This window comes from Suricata suricatta, chromosome 4 (assembly GCF_006229205.1).
Source record: "Suricata suricatta isolate VVHF042 chromosome 4, meerkat_22Aug2017_6uvM2_HiC, whole genome shotgun sequence".
NCBI lineage: Eukaryota > Metazoa > Chordata > Mammalia > Carnivora > Herpestidae > Suricata > Suricata suricatta.
In genome coordinates, this window is record NC_043703.1 from 113,495,493 (window position 1) to 113,518,074 (window position 22,582).

Below are 22,582 nucleotides of genomic sequence, written 5' to 3' on the forward strand. Positions count from 1 at the left end.
TCAGTTAAGCATCTGACTTCAGCTCAGGTCATGATCTCCTGGTTCATGGGTTCAAGCCCCACATCAGGTTCTGTGATGACAGCTCAGAGTCTGGACCCTGCTTTGGAATCTGTGTCTCCCTTTCTCTCTGCCCCTCCCTAGCTTGCGCTCTGTCTCTCTCTCAAAAACAAACATTAAAAAATTAAAAAAAGAAAATGAATAATTGCCTTATTTTTCCTTCTGTAATATCTATTGTATTTTGATAGATGAAATATAAAGATTTTTTTTCAATTCGTTTCTGCTTGCCCATGATAAGTGCTTGAGCTAGTGGTGAAGACTATTTGTATGAATACTTAGCCATTCCAATTAATTACAGGAAATAGTACTGCTGCTTTGATATTTACCTAGAAGAGTATGGAATCTCCAACTTTATTTGACTCTGGAAGCATTACAAAGTTTTGATAGGGGCGCCTGGGTGGCTCAGTTGGTTAAGTGTCCAACCTGGGCTCAGGTCATGATCTCACAATCTGTGGGTTTGAGCCCCGGGTTGGGCTCTGTGCTGACAGCTCAGAGCCTGGAGCCTGCTTTGGATTCTGTGTCTCTCTTTGCTCCTCCCCTGCTCGCTCTCTGTCTCTGTCTCTCAAAATAAATAAAATAAAGTAATAAAGACATAAATTTAAAAAAAACACAAAGTTTTGATAGTTTTATCTTTAAATTACATATGATTTAACCAAATATTCAAAACAAATTCATTTGGTGACTGGAGGCAGGATAAAGCCACCTTCGAGGAATGTTTGTTTATTGTGAAGAACAAGCGACTTTGGAATATAATTATTATGTCCAGTCAAAATTCCAAACTTGATTTATAACTGAGGCTTCTCCCCTTTTTCAGCTCCGGCCTATTGCCAGCAGGGCTAAGGGATATAGTGGGTTCCTCTTCCTCCTCCACCTTGGCTTCGTTCCACACACCCATCCCTCCACCACAGCCCACGCTCAGCCAGGGTTGTAGCAAGAGGGAAGAGAGTAAAGGGGAGCAGAAAGTTCTTAACCGACTGTTCTTGCTGTGGTGGTAGAGGATCAGTACTGTGTAACACTGGCAGATATTTAAAGCTGATAAATCTTAGGGGCATTTTCCTGGGTTCATTTATCAACTCCTTTTTTAGCCCCTAGGAATCCAGTAATACCTTCAGGTGCCCTTTGCTGACGTCAGTTTGCCCTTCCACCCAGGTCTCTGGGACAGAATCTAAGATGATCCCATGCTGGCTGTCTTACGGTGGCCCACTCTTGCTCCATGGGAAACATGCACATCCCTTTGGCTGACAAATTCTAGACATGAAGACTGGTCTCCTTGCTGCCATCATTCTCTGCACCCCCAGTCCACACAGCCCCCAAAGTACATATGCTGCTAATGAGAATATAAATTGGTTCAGTCATTTTAGGGAACTTGGTAATACCTAATAAAGTTAGAAAGTTCCCAGGAAATCTACTTGTAGGAATCTATTTGGTGAATCTTTGCACACGGTGTTCATTGCTACTCTGTAAGAACATTAAAGGAGAAACACCTAACTCCCTCAAAAGATAAACAAATTGTGGTTTGGTGACACAATGAGCAATGAAAATTAACTGGAGAGTAACTGGGTAAGTCTTAAAAGTATAATTTTGAGAAAGAAGAAAGGTGCAGAATGATAGGTACAGTATGAGTCTGTTTAATTACATGCCTAAATGTGCTAAAGAACATATATTGTTTATGGGCATATGTATAAGAACATGCATGGGAAAACGATAAAAACTATTATCCTCAGGTTAGTGGTCACCACAGTGGAGGGAGAGACAAATATGGAGAGGGAGCTTCTGTCTATATTGTTCTATTTAAAATGAATCAAAGCAATTTTAATTTTAAATGATCATACTTGTGGTGGGACCATACGTGTTTACCTTGTTACTCTGAGTAATTCATTGTAAACACTTTATTTAAAAAGTAGCAGAAGGGAGTCTGGGAGTGAAAGCTGGTTGTCAAAGGCAGACTGCTGTAAATTTTGCTCCCACCTCCAGAAGGCACTGCAAGCCCTGCCAGTAGTGATAACAGACCCTACTCAGAGGTTTCACTGCAGCTAGGAGGGAAGCTAGAGTGCAGGGAACCCTTGCCATAACCGGTCTAGGGCAGCAGAAGGCTGATGTTCAAGAAACAAAAAAAGTCTAACAAAACTCCCCATAGTAGGTCCTCCTTCCTGAGGAAGCCTTGCCAAATGTCCGCAAGGCGTGACCCCAGCTAGTGGTGAGCTCCTCTAAGCAAGAGTCCAAACAGCACTATCATTTTTGCCCCTTGCTTAGCACAGAACCTAGGTATCTGGAACTCAAGGAACTTCTGCAGAGAGAATCAGTGAACTGGAACTCCCGGCGGGGCTAATACAAAAGGGTATGTGAAGGAACGCTAAAATCCAGATTGGTCCCAAATCTCAAGATAGCGTGAGACCCAAGCGGACAGCGGACCAGAGACCACCTACGCACCCACAAGCTTCGGGATCCAACCCCCCTTACCTTTCAGTGCAGGCTCCACCCACCACGCACACGCGCCTTCCCCCGCCCCTTCCGGAGGCTCGCCTCGCGCACGCGCCCTCCGTTCCGCGCTTTGTTGCGTTAGCGAGGGGGCGAGGTTCTGCGGTCCCGGCGCGCCGCGCGGCTGGACGCGGCGGGCGGGGCGGAGGATGGAGGCGGCAGCGTCCGCTGCAACGGTTGGGGCTGCGCGTGAGAAGGTGGCTGTGTAGGCACCCGGGCTGGGTGAAGGCCGGCGGCGGCCGGGCCATGGCCGGAGACTACCTCCGCTGGGCTCCCTGAGGTGCTCTCCCTGAAGTCCCGGGGAGCCGTGGTCCATGGGCTCCCTGAGCAGCCGAGTGCTGCGCCACCCTGGGCGAGCCCGAGCCCAGCAGGAGCCGGGTTCTGGGGCAGGGGGCTCGACCCGCAGGCCGGAGGCTGGCGGCGACGCTGCGGGCCACGGCTTCTGTTACTGCCCGGGGAGCCGCAAGCGCAAGAGGAGCAGTGGGGCCTTCTGCTACTGTCACCCCGACTCCGAGACAGACGAGGATGTAGAGGAGGGGGACGAGCAGCAGAGACTCCTCAACACCCCGCGCAGGTACGTGAAGGGGCGCGCCCGCACCTGTTGGGCAGCTCCAGGGCCCCGCCGGGGGACAAGGCTGGCGCCAGGTGCGCTTGGCGGTGCGGCGCTCCCCAGCCGGTGAGGTGTGGACGTGCTCTTGACCGGGAAACGTGGGAGCCAGCCTGATGCGGGACGGATGGGGAGCGCCTTGGGAGACGCCTGGTGGTGTGGATTATAAACCACAGACGCTGCCCGAGTGGTGTTACAGCCCCAAGATGAGACGGGCAAACGCCAAGCCAAAGCTTGCGCCTCCTTAAACCTTAGGCTCCCACGGCTGGCTGGCCCTCTGTAATACACCTTTGTCCTCCTCTCTAGAGTGTGGATGGCAGGAGAAGTTGTTTTGCATCCGGTTACCTTAAGGGGCATGTCTACCAGTGTAAAGGGAAGTGATTACACACAGGAGAGTTCTCTTTAACTGTAAAGGTGAAATTTATCAGTAGTGTACATTTATTCCTTATTAGGAGCAAAGTCAAAGCCTTTAGTACTTGAACGTTGAGCGTGGATGTGTGTAAGTCATTGCTGCAGCTTGCTTAATCTTTTTTCAAAGAGTTGAAAAACAGGATGTTAGAAAATTAGAACGTATTCATGCGTAGCATACGTTTCCACATAAAGCAATCTGACTTTTCTTAAAGATAATCAGTGAGATAACAGAAATGCAATATTTTATTTTTAATAGTTTATTTTCAAATTGATTTCCATAATACACCCAGTGCTTCTCCCCACAAGTGCCCCCACCATGATCATCACCCCCTCCTTCTCTCCCCCTCCCCCTCCCGCTTCAGTCCACTGTTCGTTTTCAGTATTCTGTAGTCTCCCTTGATCTGTGTCCATCACTCTCCCTCGCTCTCTTTCCCACTTCCTCTCCCCGTGGTCCCCTGCCAGGTCTCTCCTGTTAGACCTATGAATGCAAACATGGTATCTATCCTTCTCTGCCTTATTTCGCTTAGCATGACACCCTCGAGGTCCATCCACTTTGCTACAAATGGCCATATTTCATTCTGTCTCATGGCCATGTAGTACTCCATTGTATATATACCACATCTTCTTGATCCACTCATCAGTTGGTGGACATTTAGGCTCTTTCCATGATTTGGCTATTGTTGACCGTGCTGCTATGAACATTGGGGTACATGTGCTCCTATGCATCAGCACTTCTTTATCCCTTGGGTAAATCCCCAGCAGTGCTATTGCTGGGTCATAAGGGAGTTCTATGGATAGTTTTTTGAGGAACCTCCACACTGTTTTCCAGAGCGGCTGCACCAGTTTACATTCCCACCAACAGTGCAGGAGGGTGCCCATTTCTCCACACCCTCGCCAGCATCTATAATCTCTTGATTTGTTCATTTTAGCCACTCTGACTGGCGTGAGGTGGTATCTCAGTGTGGTTTTGGTTTGTATTTCCCTGATGATGAGTGATGCTGAGCATCGTTTCATGTGCCTGTCGGCCATCTGGATGTCCTCTTTGAAGAAGTGTCTGTTCAGGTCTTCTGCCCATTTCTTCACTGCATTATTCGTTTTTCGGGTATGGAGTTTAGTGAGTTCCTTATAGATTTTGGATATCTGATATGCCATTTGCCACTATCTTTCCCATTCTGTCAGTTGCCTATTACTTTTTTTGATTGTTTCCTTTGCCTTGCAAAAGCTTTTTATCTTGATGAGAAATGCAATATTTTAAGTGAAACTTTAAAAAAATTGAAAAACGTTGCTACACAAGTGTGACATAGTTATTGTGAAATAAAAGTATCATGGAAATCCTCTGTTAATAGTTTGTTATCTAAAAATCTTTCATACAGTTTTATGTATGAATGCTTGTATTTATTTACAGAAATGAACACCACCCACCTCCACCCCTGTTCAGTGGGGAAATTGTTCAGTTACTTTTTTGGAGAGTCAGTATAGTATAAAGAGCTCAAATTCTGAGTTCTAGTTTGGATTCTGTGCTTAACAGCCTTTTTTTCCTCATAAGTAAAATGGAGATATTAATACTTGCCCTTTTTTTTAAGTTTATTTATTTATTTATTTAGAAAGTGTGAGCAAACCGGGGGCAGGGGAGCAGAGAGAGAGAGAGAGAGAGAGAGAGAGAATCCTAAGCAGGCTAAGTGCTGTTGGCACAGACAGAACCCGAGGTGGGGCTCCAACTCATGAACCATGAGACCATGACCTGAGCTCAAACCAAGAGTTGGATACTTAACCAACTGAGCTGCCCAGGTACCCCAATACTTGCCTTTTAGGGTTTCACAAATTAATAATAAATAGAGTCCAAATAATGGTATTGAAACACTCTATAAATATTACATCTCCTTGATAAATTGACCCCCTTTATCATTACAAAATATCTTTCTGTATCCCTGGTAATATTTCTACTACTACTGTCTTTTGGTGAGTGTTTAAAATGTACATCTTTTCCATTGTTTTCTTTTTTACCTGTATTTTTATGTTTAAAATAAGTATCTTGTAGAAAGTATATAGTTGGGTCTAGCTTTTTTTTTTTAATTTTTAAACATTTATTCATTGTTGAGAGACAAAGAGAGGTAGAGTAAGAGCAGGGGAGGGGCAGAGAGAGAGGGAGACACAGAATCTGAAGCAGGCTCCAGGCTCACAGAGCCTGATGCAGGGCTTGAACCCACGAACCGTGAGATCATGACCTGAGCCGAAGTTGGACATTTAACTGACTGAGCCACCCAGGTGCTCCTGATCTAGCTTTATTTTTTAATCCATTAGGATAATCTCTGTCTTTCAATTGGTATTTAGACCACTTACATTTAATGTCATTGAAATATATATGTCAGGGTCCGTTCAAAAGAGAAGTCGTGCAGTAATTTGAAAAAAAGAAAATTTAACCATTATTAACAAGTAAAGGAGAATTAACTACTGAAGGTAAACTGTATAGGAGTAGAAGACATAGGGAGCAATTACCACTTCTCAGACTGAGAACATCCAAGGAAGGAACAAATTTTGAATACAGCCATCTTTCCCAGACTGAGATTCAGATATTAGAAGAGGTATGGCTGTAGCCCACTAGATGGTAGAGAAGCTGAGATGTGGTAGACTAAGACTGGCAAGCAGGCAGTTGCCCACTGAGATGCCAACAAATTTTCTTGGAGCCTGTCTGGCCCACAAAGCTGAAAATATTTATTGCCTAGACCTTTACAGAAAAAGTTTGCCAAGCCCTCAACTACATGAGTGGACTAGAATGGAAAGTTTTTAAAGCAAGCCTTTATTAGAAAATACATGCAGAATTTAGAGGCACTTGGATGTCTTAGATGGTTGAGAATCCAACTCTTGATTTCAGCTCGGGTCATGATCTCATGGTTCATGGATTGGAGCTTCAAATTGGGCTCAGAGCTGAAAATGTGGAGCCTGCTTGGGATTCTCTCTCCCTCTCCCTCTGCCCTTCAGGTGCACACAGTCACCATCATCTCTCTCTCTCTCTCTCTCTCTCTCTCTCTCAAAATAAACAAATAGGGGTGCCTGGGTGGCTCAGTCGGTTAAGCACGTGACTTCGGCTTGGGTCATGATCTCATAGTCTGTGGGTTCGAACCCCGCGTTGGGCTCTCTGCTGACAGTTCAGAGCCTGGAGCCTGCTTCAGATTCTGTTTGTCCCCCTTGTTCTGCCCCTCCCCTGCTCGCTCTCTGTCTCTCAAAATAAAGACAAAAAGAAAAAACATTTTTTAAAATAAAAATAAAAAAATAAATAAACTTTTAAAAACTAATTAAAAAGAAAAGAAAAGGGGCAACTGGGTGGCTCAGTGGGTTAAGCCTCTGACTTCAGTCCAGGTCATGATCTCACGTTTGTGAGTTTGAGCCCCGCATCGGGCTCTGTGCTGACAGCTCAGAGCCTGGAGCCTGCTTCCGATTCTGTGCCTCCCTCTCTCTCTGCCCCTCCCCACTCATGCTCTGAATCTCTCTGTCTCAAAAATAAATAAAACATTAAAAAAATTTTTTAATAAGATAAAAAAATATTTTAAAAAAGGAAAAAATTCATCCAGAATTTAGTATGTTCTGTATCAGTGGAAGAGGCCTGGCTATTCAGCCCAGCATGGATGAAGGGTGTAAAAAAATTACTAAGACCTAGAAATTTGTGTGTTGGCACTAATTATGCTTCCTGAGGTTGTCTGATGCACTCTCCCACCTCAACCAGCCACTCCATGAAAAGCTTTGGCTACCAAGCCCACCTTTCATTTCAGTCATACCTTTGACAATTGCATATTTTACTTTTACATTAACATGACTATTGAAACTCTGCTGTTCTGCAACCAGATCTTGGTTGTTTGCTGTGCCTAGACTGTAAAATTTGAAACCTAGTAACCAGTGTTAACTATGTAAATCTTGTTCACTACAAAGTCAAGTAGTGTGCTGGGATTATAAATCATACTTCCTAGATCCAGTGTGACAACCATTTGTTTTCCTATTGGAGAAGTTTTTTAACCTTGTAGTTAAATGGAATCTTTTTTCTACATTCCATCAAGTTCTCAAAGTCAGGCCCTATTTTCATTTGTATCTGTTTGTGATAGTTGGGTGTTTGTTTTTGTTTTTGTTTTTGTTTTTTTGTATTTTCTATTTTCCTAGAATTTCTAATTGCCCCCCCCCCCGCCACCATTGACAAAAGAATAATATCCCTTCAATATATATTCAGGTTTTCCTATCTTTCGAAACACATTTGCATGGTGTCCTTCTCTAAACCCAAGACCCCCCTCCCTTCATCCTCCTGTTCTGCATCCATTGCTTTCTGAGTCTGTGCTTATCCTGGGATTTTCTTTCATCCATTTCTAGGGTTGGATCTACTGTTTTCTGTAGCTTGTGTCTTTCTCACCCATTTTAGAAAACTGCATCCTCAAGTTTTTTCCTCAGAAAGGGTGCAAAAGGAGGTAATTTGTGCTTATCTAAATGTAAATTTAGTCTAAATGTAAATTTATTCATCCTTTGAGTATGGAAATCTAATCTAAAATAACTTCCTATCCTTTGGGATATTACTTAATTGTTTTATAGCCTACAGTCTTGGTGAGAAAATATGATACTGGTCTAATTCTCTTTTCTTTGTAGGTGACCTTTTTTCTCTGGAAATTTTGGAATTTTTTCCTCGGTATTTTGGAATTTAACTAGAATGTGCTTAACTATGAGTTTTTAATGGGCTCAGTACTTGGTTGATTCTTACAGTCTGGAGACTAATTTGGAAAATTTTCCATCCATAATTTCTTCCGTAATTGCCTTTTTCCTGTTATCTTTGTTTTCTCTTTCTTGGACTCCTCTTAACCAGATTTTGAATTTCTTAGATTGTACCTCTTTCTAATTTTTTTCATTTGTAGGTCATTTTTGTTTTATGTTCTAGGAAATTTTCTTAACTTTCTCAGTAGCCTCTCTTTTGGCTTACTAATTTTAGCAACCATGTTTTTAATCTCAAAGAGTTCTTTTCTTTCTTGTTTCCTTTATCATAGTATTTGTTGTTTTATAAATGTAATAATTTCAGATATCTATATCTAGATGTGCTAATTTTAGAGTTTTTAGAGTTTTAGAGTTTTAAGTTTTCTTTTCCCTGACTTAATGTATTTCCTCTGGGGCCAGTTTGTCTTTTTAATAGTCTTAAAACCTAAATTCTCCTTATGTTGGGTGATCCTTGGTTGTCTGCTTATATTTAAGAATGAGTAACGTGTTTGTGTGTGTGTGTGTGTGTGTGTGTGTGTGTGTTTTAATTGAGGAAATAGATCTATTTCTACTAAGCTTTCCTACTAAGCCTTCCCTTTAAGTAGAAAGACTGATGATTACCAAATTGGATATAGGTGGGGCATGCTTCATTTTAGAGCAGAAATTCCCAAACTTTTCTTTGTTCACAGCACGCTTAAAGTCTCAGTAATTTTTTTTCATGGTACCTCTAGTCCTAAAGAAGTTATCTCATAGTTAGGTCCAAACTGCTACTTACTAGTGTAGATAACATGGTGTCTCAATGATGTTGCTGTGTTTCCTTCGAATATAAAGTATTCCACATTCCTCCCTGAGTTCGGAGTGATGCTCCAGGTGGCTTTGACACAGACTTTGGGGACCATGATGCAGGGTTAAGAGCTAACAGGGTACAGATTCCCCAAATGTCAGAATGAGTCTTAGCTTATCCTGATTTATCCTCCTTCTCTTTTCTAGAAGAACCTTGGAATCTTTATGCCTGAGTTATCTGTACTCTGGTTATCTGTATTCTGTGTTCATACATTATGGAGGAGGCCATTAAAGGAACACGTTTTCCTACTTTCTGCCTTACTTCTGCCCTTTATTTCCCCTGAGATCCCCTCTCCCAACACACGCACGCACACACTTCTGAGGGGCAGATGAGCTTCAGCCTTCATCTTAGACCTTCAGGATATATTCTGGTCTCTTATCAGATGATAAGCCCACCGTTCCTTTTTGCTATTGTGGGCTTATTCCTTTCTGTACTTTTAATCTTTTAATGCAATTTGGGGATGGTGCTATCAGGAACTACAAACTGTATTGTCTCATTTATTTCTCACAGTAACCCAATGAAGTGCTTACTATTAATATTCTCTTTGCATCTGGGGTAACTGAGCTGTGGTGGTGCTGGGATTCAAACCCAAGTCTCTACTACCAAAACATGTGCTGTTTTTACTGTCTGTTGGGAAGACATGTCAAACACATTGGTTCAAGACATTGTCTGAAATAGTTACTTCATTTTTAAAAAGACTAAACATTTTTAACTACTAGGAAAGCTTGTCACGATTGGCCAGGAATATAAAAAGGTATTTATCAGCCTCTGCCTAGGGCTTTTCTTATTCATTGGACCATCTTGAGCAATGATTATCAAATTTAAATAAATATATATATATAATTTTAGATATATAATTATATATATAATTTATTTTTTAAATGAAGTTTTATGCAGAAATCCTCAAGATGTGATGCTGCTGTAGTGGAAGTTAGTGAGGATGTCCACAGTTCACTCCTCAGCCCTCCCTGGTGGCTCCTAAGATACTTCACTATTGAGCATAGTTTTGAAAACCTTTGACTTAAAGCTGCAAACTATTTGTCCAATGGGGGTAGGGGTGTTTCTAAGGAGCTTAAGAATTGTCTGGTACCAAAATAAGATTAAATTATTCTCAAAATTACTTGGATAGGTAAAATGTTTATTCTTGTTCTCCTTTTTGTAGCTGCATAGCAGTAGCATTGAAGTTGTACTGAGATCCTCCATAGTACTGTTTTCTAATTGAGGAGATAAGCAAAAATCATGTGTTGACCTACAGGTAATTCACTTAGTTCAGCAATTCAAATTGCTAACGGGTGTCAGCGACAGGTCACCTGCACATGCTATCCCATCTAGCCACGATTAACCCTCTTGGGAGTAGACTACCCTAGAGATTACTACTATTATGAGTTTCTTAACGTACTTAATGCAAACTTGAATATATAATATCCCTCTATCCTTTTACGCAGTGAATAGAAGTTGAACAAAAGCAATATTTTGAATTTTATGCAAAATCAGGGAAACACACAGTTTTACACATATGTAACATTTACATTTCTTTTAACAGGAAAAAATTAAAAAGTACATCCAAATACATTTATCAAACATTATTTTTGAATGGTGAAAATAGTGACATTAAGATTTGTGCTCTAGGAGAAGAGTGGAATTTACACAAAATATATTTATGTCAAGTAAGTATTTTATTTTTCTATTTGACTAATCAATGTAGTCACTTAAAAATAGCTCAAAGTCTTTCGAGTCCTGGTCTTTCTCATTGCATTTCACAGTGATCTTTTTGCATGGACAGTAGTTGTTTAAATCCTGTCATCTCATACAAAGTCTTGTTTTATCAGAAATATGGCACACTCTGTTAGTGAAAACTTAGTTTAGTCTAGAAAACAGATTTTGAATTTTCATTGTCATACCAGCCTAGCAAATACCTTTTTGTCATTACTTCAGACAGGTTCTTATTTTAGTACCTTCTGCTGACTGACAAGAGAGAAAAAGGAGGGAAATATCTAAAGTTAAGATTGCCAAATTTGTTTATTTTGTTTATAATTATTTAAATTAAATACATTTACCTGAAATGTTTACTTTGTAGTTATGGTTGAATGTGAATGAAAAGTTCTTGGCCCTCTTTTTTCCTAATGGAAAGTGCAGTTAACTTAAAGACAAGACCCAACAAATATAGATCAACTCATTTAGCAAACCTAAAACACAGTCTGTTTGGTTTCTGTGCTGAAAATATTACTATCTGCCATCCCATTTTAAAGATTCAAAACTCTCAAAAGGAAAGAAAATGATGTTCTAATGACTCAAATATTTTACTCATTTATTCTTTCATCAAATCTATCCTTTCTTCAAATCATTGTTCTAGGAATTGGGAATAGAATAGAGAACAATTCACCTTTTATGCTATGGAGTTTATATTTTCTCTTTTCTTCAGCATTTGACAGTAATTACTGGTAAGACAGTATGGTATGAGATTTTCTAGTAGATATTTTAAAGGAACTTTTTCTATAACATTTTAATCATAATTTTTTAATTTAATTTTTTTTAACAAGTTTACTTTGGCTAGAGGTATATAGCCCAGGGAATATATCAGAATATTGCTCTCAACTTGAAGATAGGGTCCATATATTTTTTTTAATCTCAGAAAACAGTTTTGTGAATTTAAGGATTGGAATGCCTCTGTGAAGGCTTTCACTCTCCAAAGAAACTGTATTGATTATAGTGCAAGCTACATGCTAAAGTACAGTAAGCCCCCTGAAGACAGAAACAATATCTGTTTTGTTAACTGCTGTATTCACAGTGCCTTATACATACTAAGTATTCAGTAAAATTGTTAATATCTGGTCTATTCCAAAGTAATTCTAATTATGACAGGTATTATCTAGAAGGTAACTAAAGACTTCATCCATTCTGGTATCTTTCCAAGAATTCAGGTTCATTGTGGAATTAGATTAGATAATCTGATTAGATAAAACTAGACTTTAGATCTATTCTAATGACCTGGAGATCATCCCATTAATGCTGTCTTGGGACTAGTTTGGACCTTTACAGCCCCTAATACAGTAAGGATTCAACAGTATGGAGGTTCTTAGTCTTCTCTCTTCCTCAGTATATGACTGGGTATTCACCTTGTGTATTGTCGTGTGCTTATGAGAGACTTAAATATATATTTTATAAGCTTGAATTTAGAATGTCAATGAGAAGGAAAACATACCTGTAATAGACTTAGAAATTGTTTTAAGTAAAAATAGTAAAAAAAAATTGCTTTAAGTAAAAAGCTAATAGGCTTAAATAGTAATAAAGGAATTCAGATAGTAATAAGAGAATTTGGCTTAGTTTTCATTAAACTAATACTAAACTGAAAGTATTTGGATATAAAGTGTCCTTATCTTAATTTCATTTTCCCTGTAGACATATTTAGCAATTCTTTTTCTCCCAAAATAATATGGATTCATTTTGATAGAACATTTGCTTGGAATTAGAAATGGGAAAATAATTAAGAAGACACAGAAAGTACTGGATAATCATTTTGTTTTTGTTTTTAAGTCTGGCTACTTTTCTAGTATGTTCAGTGGTTCTTGGAAAGAATCCAGCATGAATATTATTGAATTGGAGATTCCTGACCAGAATATTGATATAGAAGGTAATCACCACTATAATTACTATTATGCAAAAATTGTAACATAACCTTTTTATTGTTTTGGTAGAAAATAAATATTTTCTTCTAACTTTGTAGGCCAGATAAAAGCTCCATTTAACACTCTAGGGTGACACCTTTGTATTGATTTGCTCCATAGTTTTATCAATTATGTTCTTTTTTTTTTTAATGTTTGTTAATTTTTGAGAGAGAGCGAGCGAGATAGAACACAAGCACAGGAGGGGCAGAGAGAGAAAGAGACACAGAATCTGAAGCAGGCTCCAGGCTCTGAGCTGTCAGCACAGAGCTCGACATGGGGCTCGAACCCATGAACCGTGAGATCATGACCTGAGCCCAAGTCAAAACAACTGACTGAGCCACCCAGATGCCCCTTATCAATTCTGTTCTTCCTATTCCTAATCCACTTAGTCATATGGACCTTACTGGTCTGTTTACTTATTGTTGTAAATATATCTGCCTGGAAGATGAAGGATGTAGGGTGAAGGAGGGGTGTGACTATTTTTAAAAATTACAAAGAAAAGCTGGTAAATAGTGTTAATTGATCATTCCCCATGTATGCAGACTTTCTCTGGGAACAATAGGGTATGAATCATGTAATTGATGTTGTATTAGAGCTATGAGCTCTTAGATGAGGAAGCTGACGCCCCAAAGATTTAAGGGGCTTATGTTAGGTCTCAGAGCAATTTAGTGAGCATCAGTCAGCGTATAGTTATCCTAATTTCTGTTCCAGTGTTCATTTTTCTGTTCCCCTCTTTGATAACCCAAGTGGAAATAGCCAGTACACAGGTGAAGAGAAAAGTTAAGAATATTTATAAACACACGCAAGTGCGGCAGTGGAGAGAAGGAAGGGCAGGCCTAGCCAGCTGTGGTGCTGGGTGAGCCTGTGGCATGGCTGGGAGCCGGGAGCTATTCCCCATTTCCCAGCAGTGAACCACTGGAAGCACCAGGGTTAAGATATCATGGGGTCTGTGTACTTAGTGATGAGTCTACTGAGCGGTATCTTTATAAAACTTTTCCAAGAGTGTCTTAATTCTGACAGCCAACTAATACCAAGATCAGATGTAGAAGAATCTAGCTCTTTTACCTAGAATAAATGGAAATTTATAATATTGTTATTAAACTAGCACCAGTAATCAGTAACCATTACTAGCATTTTAATTAGCGTACTTCTCTTATCCTTTTATCTATATCCTAAATTCAGACGTATGCCTTAGAGTGTGAAGATGGTCATTGTTATTTTTGTAATAATTTATAGATATCATTATATCTCACTCCTCGTGTGTCCTTTTGCTTTCAGCACTGCAGGTTGCATTTGGGTCACTATATCGAGATGATGTCTTAATCAAGCCCAGTCGCGTTATTGCCATTTTGGCAGCAGCTTGTATGTTGCAGTTGGTGAGTATTTACCTTATTCAACAAAAGGATCACAGTTGGACCTTTTTTCACAGTATTCTAAAAACAAGAAAGCTTAGCTTTTTATAATTTTTAAAATAAAAATGAAATATATAAATATGTCATTTGTGATAAGTCATTTAAAAAGTTTAACCAAAAAACGCTAGTAATAAAATAAAATGCTTAACTAAAAACAATTTGTTATAGCTGAGGGGATCATCATGTCTGTGCAGGATGAATGCAACCTATTTGGGTGTAGATACTGAAGAATTACTATAATGTGGTAAGAATTTACTTGTCTAGGTCCATTACAGATTTCTATTCATTAATGATTTATCTTGACTGTTATTAAGCAGATTGCTTTGATTACTGATTCATTTAGTTCATGGGTTTGAAAAGCATTGAGTGCTTACTTGGTCAACTTTTAAATTATGAAATAGTTGTGGTAGACCACATAAATATGTATAATCCATTGGTAGAATAATAGATTTGTTCCTTCAACAAAAGTCTATTGAGCAACATGTCAACTAGGAATAGAGATCCAAAACTAAACTAAGTCCCGTCTTCAAGGGACTCATAATTTAATGTGTGTGTGGAATGGGGGGGGGGGTTTACACAGGCCCAGAGATCAAGTAAGAGCTGTCCAGTATCATGGGAATGACAGTAGACATTCTGTAGGATTTAGCAGATGAACAAACCTGGCAGTGCGAAGAAGGAAGTTGAGTCTTGAAAACTGAAAACGTATTTATGTTGCAAAGAAAGAAGAGGGAAGGAAGCTTTTGATACCGAGCAAATTAAGACCTGGAGATGTGTGACCCTGAAGGCCTAGAGAATCCGAGTGGAACATGGCACTAGCACAGAAAAGAAGGAGGCAGAGGCCAGATCATGAAAATCCCTCTCTACCTTTTAACAAGTTTAGATTTTATATGTAGGTACTTTTGAAAGATTTTAATCAGAAGAAAGACAGTTATGTTTTAGAAAGAATACTTTGGAAATAATATGAAGGACGTATTGAAGGAAAGAGGAGCACATTAGAGAAAAAAAGCTTATTGCAGTAATCCCAAATCAGGGTCAGAAGTAGAGCAGTAGCAGTAAGCATGGAAAGGAGAAGCTGGATGACAGGAAGATTAAGCAGGGATAATCCACTGGACTTGGTAACAGACAAGACGTGAAGAGGAAGGTAGAGGGGGCAGGGGATGGGTAGTCTCCAACGACTTCCAGGTAAGTTTAAAATCCTAATGGAGCCAGTGTTTTATTTTGATATTTAAAAAAATGTTAATCAAGTTTCTTTTTTGTGACATTTGTATACTGATTTATTTGAAGTGTTACTTACTAGCTTGCTCAATATACTTAGCTGAGATCATTTGGTTTTTTAAATGATCCTTTCAATACTTATTTCCAACAAGTACACTTTGTTTTCTAACTTAGTCCTTTTGGTTTTGTCCTAAATCCCATTTTCTGCATTACCTTAATCACTTAACTAACTAACTTAATAATATACTTGCATGATAAATATATTTCAGAAATTTAAGTAAAAAGTGATTATACTGAACAAAGTTGATTTGAAATCTTACATATAAACATTTTAGATTAATATTTCAGTGTGAGTTTAAGATAATGTGTTTTAGGTGCATCTCTTAGAAATTAATGAGTGTTTTATACTTTAATAAACTCTTTATGATGATTCATATGATGATGATGTTTACTTGCCTAGCTCCATCACCTGGTGCGGAGTATGTCAAGAGGTCTTAATTTTAAAAAAACAGGCAAAACAGACAGAATGCCACTTAAATTTGCAAAGGTCCCAGAGAGTGGAAGAATAGACTAGAAAGAGAATAGCAATATTCATCTCCACCTTACTACCTTACTGCTTTTACCCCCACCCTCTTCTATTTTTAATTCCAAGTATTTAGTTGAATACTTGCTGGATTTTTTTTTTCAGGATTTTTACTGGACTTAAAAATGTAGGCTTGCTGCACTTAATGAGTTTTCTTTCTTTTCTTTCTTCCTTCTGTTTTTTTTTACTTTTTAATATGTAAAAGCACATATTCAGAGCTAATTTTTCCCATGTGAAATGGGCCTTTCCAGTGCTTATTTATATTTACAGGATGGTTTAATACAGCAGTGTGGTGAGACAATGAAGGAAACAATTAATGTGAAAACTGTATGTGGCTATTACACATCAGCAGGGACCTATGGATTAGATTCTGTAAAGAAAAAGTGAGTTACCTTTTTAATTTTTCCTCCCATCCCACTTTTTGGAATTTGGCGGCTTTGGTTTCTTAAGAGAATGTATAGCTATAAGAAAGAAAGGAAAAATAAAGATAGGGGACTAGAATTTGTTCTAAAAAGTCCCTTTTTACATTTGGATGAATTAGTAAATTCCTTGAGAGTGTCGTCTTTCTAAGTGACCATGGGTGGGTTATACATGTTTATATGTGGCTTATAAAAACTATGGTCACTCTTTACAGGGCATTTTCTATGACTTTTTCTAAGTAGTAGCATCATAGACATTGTATCAGTACAGCCACTGGCAATGTTTTTAACTCTTGAGAATTGCAGTACCTGTTTTCAAATTATAAAGAAGGTAATAGAAGTTTGTAAGCCTCTTCATAAATGATTTAACACGAACTTGAAATGAGGTTTTCTTAATTAGAAATGCTCTTATTAATATAAAAGGAATATTTCCTTAATAACTGCTGACAAAAATAATACTAAATTTTCAGTTGTTAAACTTAAAAATCTGAGCATGTTCTAGCAAGACTAATAATTCTGTTTTTTATTTTAACTGTAAGTCCTACTAAATGAGTCATAAATGGATATTTATGTTTCATGTGATAAACAATTCCATGTTTTTAATCTCAGGTGCCTTGAATGGCTTCTGAACAATTTGATGACTCACCAGAATGTTGAACTTTTTAAGGAACTCAGGTATTTTAATTTTAAGTAACTCTGTAATTAATTATCATAAAATAATATTTATTTGTTAAAGTGTGCATTTATTTTATACAAAAATATATTCCTTATGAAAAAGTCAACAATTTAATGAAATGTCTTTCATTAAACTATATCTATAAACTAAAGAAATGCTTCACAAATTTCTTTGTCATAAATGATATAATGTATATTATGTCTAGTATTTGAACTAATTTTTTTAAAATTTTTGATGTTTATTTTCTAAGAGAAAGAGCACAAGTGGGAGAGATTTGCAAAGAGAGAGGGAGAACCAGAGTCCAAAGCAGGCTCCAGGCTCTGAGCTGTCAGCCCAGAGCCTGACGTGGGGCTCAAACTCCCGAACCATGAGACCATGACCTGAGCCAAAGTCGACTGCTTAACCAACTAAGCCACCCAGGCGCCCCATATTTGAATTAATTTTTATAGAAAAATCCATTGCTACTATTAAACTATAGAAAAAAATCTCAAGTATTACTTTGCTTTTGCTGAGCTCTTAGAGAATGTACAAGTTTTATTTTAAAAACTATCTTTACCATTCATTGCAAAAGTAAATTTAAGAAAGTGTTTTAAACTTTTTGCTAAGCTTAACGAAATTAAATTTATAGTCAGGTTGGCCTTTTGAATTACCTTTGCTTGTCTGTCCTTCTTTTCTACCTACCTCCCTCCGTCCCTCCTCCTCTCCCTCCCTCCCTTCTTTCCTTCCTTCCTGCCTTCAACAAACACTTCCTGAATGTCCACTACTGTATATAAAGGTCCTCTGTCAGGGGCTGTGAAGGATGCAGAGATGATTATGTTATGGTCTCTGCCCTTAAAGGGATCGTTCCTGTGATGTTAATTTTACTCATTTTGTTTTTCAGAGGTGGGTGGGTGGAAAGATAAACAGTGTTCAGATAGGATATTTCTAAGATATTTTGTCTTGAGCAATAAGACAGGTAATTTTAAATTCCACATTTTCTTTTCATAAGAAAGACTTAAATCTTTTAATTCCACCAGGGTGTTTTAGCCTGTGCATGAGAATAACTCACTACCTCTATTTTATCTTTTGTAGTATAAATGTCATGAAACAACTCATTGGTTCATCTAACTTATTTGTGATGCAAGTGGAGATGGATGTTTACACGGCTCTTAAAAAGGTATTGGCATAATATGTATGTAAGGGTATCACCTCAGCATTACTTATAATAGTGAAAAACTGAAGCAGCTAGTGTCCACTAATAAGGAATGGTGTAAATGTACGAAAAGTAAAAGGAAATATGCCAAAATGTTAAAAAGTCTTTGTTTAGAGATTTGCTATCCTGAGTGATTTTAATTTCATTCTTTGTATTTGTCAACCTTAAAAGTACAACAGCCAGTTATTTTACCAGAAAAATGGGTTTATTTGTGAATAGCAGAGGAATTGCAATTTGGGACATGTAAGCTCTGACAAACCATAAGTGAGTCCAGACCTCAAATGAGAGGAATATTACTTTATAGAGAAAAGGGGGAAGTTGGGAGGGGCTGCTTTGAATGCAAGTCAGGTGGAGGAAAGTGAGAGTTCCTTGTTGACTGAGTGGTGGTATTTTCTTGTTGGCCGAGCTTCTTGCTAGACTAGTAAAGTGGGCTTCTGCCTCAGAATGCAAGATCCCTCTCCTCCTGTTGGGGGTGGGCCATGAGAGCTACCATCCTGTTTCCTTTATTTGGTTTTGCATACTTTTCTATCCTAGGAATATGTTTCTATTTTTTCCCGGATTTTTTTCATTAACAAACATGCTAACATACTCACAAATGTTAAATATTTTATATGGTTTTCAGGAATGTTTTCAAAGTTGAGTGTTAGTTGAATTAATGACTTTATGAGGAAAATTTCACACTTTTTCTAGAAAATGTTGACATTCTGAGGTACCTGGGTGGGTCAGTTGGTTAAGCATCCGACCCTTGATTTCTGCTCAGGTCATGATCTCATGGTTCATGGGTTCCGGCTCTACATCAGGCTCTGCAAGGACAGTGCGGAGCCTGCTTGGAATCCTCTCTCACCCTCACTCTCTGCCCCTCTCCTGCTCGCACCTGCTCGCTCACTCTCTCTCGCAAAATAAATAAACTAAAAAAAATGTTGACATTCTTTAAAGACTTATTTGCACTTCAGGCATATGTTTCACTTCATACTTTTGAAAGGTTTTAACATTTTTAATGTAGTTTTATTTTCACAACTCTAAAGAGACAAATTGGCTTCATTCTTTTCCTGCAGATGGTAAGACTTAGAATTCTTATAGTTATTATATGGCAGACTTGAGGCAGACTCAGATCTTGTGAGTCCTACTCTTATTGCTTTTCCCACTGAATAATTTTGCCTTTAATCCTTTGTCCCCAGCAACAGAGTCTGCATTTAGCACAGCTTTGAAATCTGGAAATGAGACACCTTCTAAATTGTATCATTTCAGTTGTTTGGTTTTGTGGTAGGGATGAGAATCTAGTATTTTTTTTTTTTTAAGGAAGTTTAGTAACTAAGTTATAGTTTTCAGGAATTAGTTTATTCCTTCTCACATACTTTTAGTTTAATCATTAGTAATAGGACCATGATTAATGCTATGGTAAATTTAAAGCTTGTAAGCATGTCATATAATAGTTCTACTTCTGTCAATTGCATGTACTGGAAATTAAACTTTTTAGATATTTTTTAAGGTGGAAGTAGTTCAAATGTAAAATCATAACCTGGTGAAATCTTGTAATTTTTTTCCTTAAATTTACCTTTTCAACCTAGTGGATGTTCCTTCAACTTGTGCCTTCATGGAATGGATCTTTAAAACAACTTTTAACTGAGACAGATGTCTGGTTTTCTAAGAGGAGAAAAGGTATGCCTGAAAACTTTATGAGAACTTATTTTAGGGACCTTTTTAAATTGAAATTTATTAAAATCATGTCCTAACTTATTTGTAGACCTAGAAAATTTTAGATCTGGAGTGCACCTTAAACAGTTATCTAATTTAGAACCCTAATTTACACTGAGAAAATTAAACCTGGATAAGAAAAATGCTTTGCCAAGTATTAACTGAATTATTATTCCTTGAACTAACATAGTTTAATCCCCCGAGCTATTATTTTTCCCATTTTATCACCAACATGTCTTGGTGATTACAGTGGTGTTTTGTTTGACCACACTGAATTTTCCCTAATACATTCATCCTGTCTTATCAGATAATAGTTCTTAACATGGAGGCCCAGCTACAGGGTTCAGTGTGTCACTACCCCCAAATGTGTGTGCACAACTTTATATGTATGTGTGTGCTGCATGCATTTGACAGGAGAGAACTTCCATACCTTTCATCAGATTCTCAGGGGAGACTGATCTGAAATTCATTACGATCAACTGGCATTGCATTCTTTCTTCTCTCGACAGAGGTGGAGCATGCAATGTATTTATTTTTTACTTTATTAAGAAAAACAGTTTAGGTGCATGGAAGTGGATAAATCATAATCCTTAGTTTATGATTTTCTTAGTTCATGGTCATTTTTGGCTTCGTGCATGGCCACCTTTTTTTGCTGATTTTTAATAATTCATTGAACCTTCACAAACTAATCTTCAAATACTAGAACATTAGTAACTTAAGTTACTAATGCATATGTTTCTTTCCTGTTGTGTCCTTCTGACTTTCCCAACCACTACCTTGAATTTTGTGTTCATTATTCCCTTTAAAAAAAATAATATAACTGCATTATGCATGTATGTTTTGATACACATAACATAGTGCTATGCTGGTAAGCTAGGTCTCTGAAAAAATCCCTGATAATGCAGATTTTTAAAATTTCCATGATACAAATTTCCCCGAAGTGGCTGATTTCAAGGTACTAGAATATTATTACTGAATGCAGAGTTGGGAAGAAATGCACACTACTTGACAGTATATCGTTTGACTTTAGTTGTTATTGAACTGTTTCATATTATCTTGATTTTCATTGCCTTGAAGAGATTAAACAGCTCTTCATATGCTATTGGCCTTTTGTGAAATTTCTGTTCTGTTTTCTTCTTATTTTAATATCATATTTGTCTTAAGAACTTAATTGACATTCTTTAAATATTCCTGATAATCAGTCTTTTGTCATTTATCTATGTAGTTTGTAGGTTATCTTCTTGCTTTCTTAAGGATGTCTTTTTGATGAGTAGAAGTTCTTAATTTAAAATTTAGTGCTCTTTGTGTCTTAATTAAATAAATTTTATAGAGTTATTTTATGGAGGGAAATTTCCTAACTCAGAGCCAGGTAAGTCGATTTCCTGTCAAGCTCATAAACCAAAAATGTATAAAGGACCACCCAAAACTAACTTGATTTACTTAAATAACAAAATTCTAAGCTTGTATTTTAAATTATACTTTAGAGTTACATTTTGGCAATTAAAGAGGCAGTAGAGAAGTTATAGAGGAGAAAAATAAAACACCAGATGGAGAGAGCTAACAATTGAAAGAGATAAGTCAGGTGGAAAAGCTAAAAAGAAAAAGGGACTCAGTAGAAACTGAGATGTTAGGTAAATGCTAACATGAACTTAGGCTCATTTGAACTCCAGTAATCCCATCAAGATTTCCACTCTATAGCTTCTCCATCCTGGCCTCAATAGTGCAGAAGTGTACAGTTTTAGAAAACCTTTCAGGGAGGCATTTACTGCATAAAGCAAAATCTATGTCTGACGCACTGTTTCAGTGAAGACTTTTGAGTCATATGGTTTTAAAATGATCAAAGTGATGAGTACCCAAGAAATAAGACAGAAAGATCACTTGTGGTCCCCTCCCCCCTTGTATTTTGGTACATTTCTCTTAGGTTTTATTAATTATTTGACTTTTCAGTTATACATGGCTCAGGATTACATGAAACAAATGGAAATTTATAAATTATTCTGCAGTTATTCATAGGAACTGTGGTTGAATTTCCCTGGTACAATTAATATGGCCACACTTAGGCCAGCTGGAATGTTTAAAACATATTTTTAATTCCATGAATTCTTACAAATGAACCAGTCTTCCATGCTCTTGAAGAAAAGGTTTCATGGGATAATTTCCAAATTCTAGGAGAGCCTAGTATTAGATTTTTATAACATGTTTGTGTGAAGGGGCCTCTGTGAGACTGGAAGGGTACCCCCACCATGTAGTTGGCTCATTTAATTCAACAGATGAACCAGAACTAACAGTAAAGAACAGATAACAGTATGTAAATCCACATAAATAAGTAAAGTATTAATTTTTGAAATGAATTTACTGCTTTCTTGTTTGCTTTGACTCTGAGCAGGTGCTAAAAGAATACAAAAAATGTATGGGATAAAAATTAGGAAATTGTGAAAATACTTTTCATTAATTGTCTTTTTGCTGATTTCAGGAAAAAGTTATTTTAGTGGGCATTCCCTTCCTTCTGGTTCACAGTAAGCCTGTTTCATGTGAAACATAGTTTGAGATATAATAGATTACAGTAGCAACTCTCAACTTTTTTCTCCTAAGTAGCAACAGGACTG

The 22,582-nt window shown here is 37.8% G+C and overlaps 1 protein-coding gene across 1 annotated transcript in view; it reads left to right on the plus strand.

Moving 5' to 3' along the window:
• The first annotated feature begins 2,621 nt into the window (after positions 1-2,621).
• GMCL1 (germ cell-less 1, spermatogenesis associated) overlaps positions 2,622-22,582 on the plus strand; it is a 39,853-nt gene continuing 19,892 nt past the window's right edge. Inside the window, exons 1-8 of the mRNA XM_029937535.1 lie at positions 2,622-3,109; positions 10,663-10,786; positions 12,654-12,750; positions 14,063-14,160; positions 16,265-16,377; positions 17,023-17,088; positions 18,161-18,245; positions 19,850-19,940. Coding sequence (XP_029793395.1) covers positions 2,850-3,109; positions 10,663-10,786; positions 12,654-12,750; positions 14,063-14,160; positions 16,265-16,377; positions 17,023-17,088; positions 18,161-18,245; positions 19,850-19,940 — 934 coding nt within the window. The 5' untranslated portion in view covers positions 2,622-2,849. The remainder of the gene's footprint in view (positions 3,110-10,662; positions 10,787-12,653; positions 12,751-14,062; positions 14,161-16,264; positions 16,378-17,022; positions 17,089-18,160; positions 18,246-19,849; positions 19,941-22,582) is intronic.